This window comes from Etheostoma spectabile, chromosome 6, assembly GCF_008692095.1.
Source record: "Etheostoma spectabile isolate EspeVRDwgs_2016 chromosome 6, UIUC_Espe_1.0, whole genome shotgun sequence".
Taxonomy (NCBI): Eukaryota; Metazoa; Chordata; class Actinopteri; order Perciformes; family Percidae; genus Etheostoma; species Etheostoma spectabile.
In genome coordinates, this window is record NC_045738.1 from 5435469 (window position 1) to 5440735 (window position 5267).

The following is a 5267-nucleotide window of genomic DNA, read 5'->3' on the forward strand; positions in this document are numbered from 1 at the left end:
TCACCTCCCTAAATAATTGTATGAACACAGATAATTGATCATTTAATTAGCATGAGATAAGATAGTCCTGCTAACAGCTAACTAGCCTAGCTTATCAGGCTAACAACTGTTATCGCTGCAGCTTTTTTTTCATGTCGTTAAGCTATAGTTTTAATCACATATTTAAACATATTTGATAACTGTTTAATTAATTTAAAGCTAAAAGCTGATGAGACATTAGATTGTTCAGTACCTTTACAGTATATTTATGAAATGAATCATGTAATGTGTTATTTATTTTAACTGTCTCAGTTGTGGACTCCAGGAAGATTACCTGATTGCCATGGCATCCTCTGATGGGGGTCCTTTGAATAAACAAATAAACTCACTTAAGGAAAGGGCCATGTATGCATTACGCTCTGTTTATGATGATATTGTGTAAAGGGGAAACAGGAAAATAAAAAAATTCAGAAAAGTAAGTTGACACAACAAATAAGGAAATAGGAAATACAGAAAAAAAACTACTTCATACTTCTGCTAAAAAAAATGCACAACTGATGCCAGGTAGACAATGGTTTGTTTGAAAGAGTCACAAGCCAAAACGGTTGTGAAACATATTGGTCAGTACGTTTGGCTTGTCACTGGAAAGTTACTAGGTTGGGTTTTCTGGATAATCTTGCTTAGACAAAGTAACTTGTAGCTGCTGTTGTGTTGAAGTGTGCCCCCCGGCAAGACCTTTAAATGTATCCTGCTTTGGAGTGCTTATGTTTGTCTCTGGGTTTCTAACCATGCTCATGGAGTGTATAGGATCTTAAAGCAGGGCGTTGCAGGAATAAAAACATTCTGCATACTCTGCAAACGTTCCCTGGTCAAATAAAGAAATACATCATAAGAGACAAAAAGTATAAATTTAGTTTGCACAGCTATAATCTAGTCCGTCATTTTTACTTATCTGACATAAATCACCAAATAGTACATTAATAAACGTTCATTTCCAATGGTGTTGCAGCTTAAAATCAAAAGATCATTAGATAAGGCTCGTTTGAGGGAAAACCCTGTCAGCGTGCAGCCTGCACTACGAGCAGAGCAGAGGGGAGGAGGCTGTCAAATGCGTCACATGAATGGTGTTCTCTAGACAGGGCGTCCATAATCAATGACCAAACACGGCAGCCAATCAAAGGGCGCATGCTAATAAGGAGGTTTTAAACCCGCTGATGAATAGTGTCTCTACAGACTGACCGGATTTTAGCGGCACACACCGGAGGAAACGGCTGAACCCACTCTCTGACTCAACTAAGTTTGCCTACTCTTCACCTCTACATTACTAATCGGAGCTCCTGACCACTGACATCCACAGGAATATCTCTCTTGTGTTGAAGAGATAAGAGCTCAGTTGAGAAAAAGCGCTGATTCACATTCTGCAGATTAGTTGTTTTTTTTGTGTGCAAGTTAACATCGCCATGTCTTGCGGTGATGCGTCGGATCAGAGTCGGCGGTTCTGTGTGTTGTCTTGGGATCAGGTGCAGCGCCTAGACTCGATCCTGGGGGAGGCTGTCCCCATCCACGGCCGAGGAAACTTCCCCACTCTGTCCGTGCAACCACGGCAGATTGTTCAGGTAGGCTACTTACAACACATCCGCATACTCACTTGTGCATTCCAATATGTTTACCAATTTATTAGTTGCAGATTTAAGTTTGAGTAAAGTTAGTTAGAATTACATATGAAATTCAATAGGCATTAAGCTGCTGCTGGCTTTTCTTCAGGTAACTCTTATACATATCATCTCACTGTGACTCTCACCAGGGGAATAAAATATTACATTTAATCTTTACTTTATTTGTCTGGAACTCCTTTGGAAACCTTTCTAAGACCCCTGGTTGTCTCCAAACCCCAAACGCAGGATATAACCTATTTCTTTGGATCCTTCCTTGCTTAATTATATTCCCATGACCCATAGGGCTACATCATAATTTTGTCTGGTCAGTTTCCTCTTTTTGGGGCAAGCTTGATTTTTGACTCTTAATTTCTTCCCAGCACTGCTATCCTTCAGTGATTATTCTCTCAAAAACATCTGCAGGCAAACTATTCTGTATATCTTAATGACTAAAGTGAAGTAGTTAACATTTTATTACAGACAGCTGAATGGAAAAAAATGAAAAGGTATTCTTCCTTCAGATTTGACAAACAGACTGGGGGGGAAACAATGAGGAATACACTTTTACAACTCCCCTGATTTGAAGGAAAATGTATACCGATACGTGCCTCCACATATAGGCTACATTGTGACTTGATCACATTTCACTTCTCCTGAGGTGTTCCTACATAGTTGGCTATGCATTAAAGTGCAAGTTAAATGCCACGATGGAATTTCAGAATGAACATATAGCGGATAAGTTGAGTCACGAAATGTCTTGTAAAATTTCTTTTTCCCTAGTTCATTTACACATTGACATATTTAAGATGAGCTCAACAAGCCAGGGCTTCATGCTTGTGGTTGGAGAAACATGAATGCTCCATTGAGCATGCAGGAGGCTTAAATGCAGGTTTGAGCCCCAAATGTGGAGACTGTGTTTCCCCTGGATTTGTGGAAACCCCATATAATTTTATTTAGCTCAAATCTGCCATCTGCCACATCGATTTATTTAGTGGTTGGCTGAACATCGATCACCAGTGAATCTCCTATCATAAAAACCTAGAATGAAGCTATTTAACATAGATGTTTATTTAATGGGTTTTGACGATTGTGCGTCTTCTGTTATGCACCACAGGAGGCATGACTGAGAGTGTGGAACTTTGTCCTCCTACAGGTTTAGAGAGATAGACAGGCTGCTAACATCTACTGGAGCATCATGAAGCCAGAGTCCAAGTAGTAACAGGGCTGTAACTGTAGATCTAAGATAACAACACTCTCTGTTCTTAACGGCTTCACCGCATATGAGCGAGACACTGTACTTTACAGCTCCTTGAACTTTTGCAACCTTTTTATTAATTCTTTTTCTCAAGAAGTGAGACAGACTTGACAAGATTTGTAAAGCCAGCAAAGGCTTAGCCACTCACTTTCAGTCAAGTGTGTATGACCACCTGTAATCGGAGGGCAGAGGAAGGAAAAGTGTCAAGTGTAGAGCTGACCCTGAATTTGGCTCTGACTGCGCTGACATATCAGGCTGACCACAGAAGCACACATAGATCACAATACTATTTCTTTTGATTGGAATTGGAATTTGGAATTGGAATTTGATTACAATGCAATAACTGCCAAGATTTGCAATTATCATTTTGTTCCTATACACAGTTCTGTGTGGAGAGTTGATTTGCCTTCAAATGTTTGTCTGTAGCCTGACCCACTATGTATAAATAGAGCCAGCTTGTTATCTGATCACCATGGGAGAGAGAGTTAATCTGACAGGTCAATGCCACTAGGGAGATTTAGGATTGTGAGTGAGTGTGTAACAACTCATTTGTGCTGCATGTTTACTCTTTGAATTGCAAGCAATTATTATTTGCTCAGTGGAAATGCTTGTGGAGTACGAGTGTTGCTAACATGTGTAGTCTGTCAGACGTTTTATTGGTTTTGTTTGGAGAACAGTATGTTTTTACAGCACAAGTAGATTTCAGGCAAGGAAGCTGAATCTATGTCGGTCTTATTTCAGACATAATTTGTGCTTGCTCGCAGTGATGTTGGCACACCCTGTCCAGCTGCAGATCAGCCTCACTGAGGCGAGACAGTTCAGACCTCTCACAGGTCACTGGGACAGAAGAAGGGAAAAGCTGCTGACCCTTAATGACCTGAGGTGGTGACGTTTAGCCTGAAGCAAGTTTTTGCACACTGGTGTTCACTCTCTTGGTTGCAGTTCATAACTGAATTGTATGTGATCAGATAAAATAATCTGACCCAGTGGGAGATAGACCTGGAGCACAATAACTCTGCTGCTGTGCTCTTCAGGTTTCATTCAGACTAAGGCTGCTGATGATGAAATGGACTTTTGTGAGCAGTGTTATTACAATCTATTGATTTCCACTAGGCCCATGTGGATCTTATTTGGACATATTCCAAGTCTTTTACGTGTGTGTGTATTTCTTTCATAATTTCTGCACATTTCTTTGACTCTCATTTTAAAAACAAATCTGTATAAATTAATATATCTCATTAATGACATGCTGTGTTTCTGTCTTGTCTCTGTCCTGTCCAGGTGGTGCGGGCGAGGCTGGAGGAGAGGGGTGTGTGCGTTAAGGATGTGAGGCTAAACGGCTCGGCTGCCAGCTATGTGCTCCATCAGGATACTGGGTTGGGCTATAAGGACCTCGACCTGATCTTTGGCGTGTCTCTGAAAGATGATCAAGCTTTCCGTCTGGTGAAGGATGTCGTGCTGGACTGCCTGTTTGACTTCTTGCCAGCCGGGGTCTCTAGGGAGCGCATCACGGCACTGACTCTCAAAGAGGCCTACGTACAGAAACTGGTGAAAGTCTGTAATGATACGGACCGCTGGAGCCTCATCTCGCTGTCCAACAACACAGGAAAGAATGTGGAGCTAAAATTTGTGGACTCTTTACGGCGGCAGTTTGAATTCAGTGTGGACTCCTTCCAGATTTGCCTTGATTCTCTGCTCTTATTTGACCGCTGCTCAGAGACGCCCATGTCCGAGAGCTTTCACCCCACTGTGATTGGAGAGAGTGTGTACGGGGACTTCAAGGAGGCCATGGAGCACCTGTGCCAGAGAACCATAGCTACACGCAGCCCGGAAGAAATCCGAGGGGGCGGCTTATTAAAGTACTGCCACCTGCTGGTGCGAGGGTTCACACCCTCCTCCGAGGCAGACATGAAGCACATGCAGCGCTACATGTGCTCACGTTTCTTCATTGACTTCTCTGACATAGGAGAACAGCGGAGGAAACTGGAAGCCTACTTGCAAAACCACTTTGCTGGCATGGAGCACAAACGGTACGAGTGCCTGATGACTCTCCACGAAGTAGTGAACGAGAGCACTGTGTGTCTGATGGGCCACGAGCGGCGCCAGACACTCAGCCTCATCTCCATGCTGGCGCTGAAGGTGCTGGCTGAGCAGAACGCCATCCCCACTGTAACTAATGTCACGTGCTACTACCAGCCAGCTCCATACGTGCAGGACATCAACTTCAGTAATTACTATATTGCACATGTGCAGCCGCCGCAGGTTTCGCCGTGCAGTAATTCATATCGGACATGGCTGCCCTGTAGCTGAACTGGCTGTGGTAAGAGCAGAGGTGTCTCAATCGCTCTTTATCTTTCAAAAGAAGGGGACAGAAAAAA

The 5267-nt window shown here is 42.8% G+C and overlaps 1 protein-coding gene across 1 annotated transcript; it reads left to right on the forward strand.

Annotated features, from left to right (window-relative positions):
* The first annotated feature begins 1185 nt into the window (after positions 1-1185).
* Positions 1186-5267, forward strand: tent5ba (terminal nucleotidyltransferase 5ba). Its single transcript, XM_032519346.1, has 2 exons — positions 1186-1595; positions 4171-5267. The coding sequence occupies exons 1-2, from the start codon at positions 1440-1442 to the stop codon at positions 5197-5199; spliced, it is 1185 nt and encodes a 394-aa protein (XP_032375237.1). The 5' UTR covers positions 1186-1439; the 3' UTR covers positions 5200-5267.

Coding starts and splice junctions, on each gene's coding strand:
- tent5ba (XM_032519346.1), top strand. CDS start 1,440: ATGTCTTGCGGTGATGCGTCGGATCAGAGTCGGCGGTTCTGTGTGTTG. Junction 1,596..4,170: donor AACCACGGCAGATTGTTCAG/GTAGGCTACTTA, acceptor TGTCCTGTCCAG/GTGGTGCGGGCGAGGCTGGA.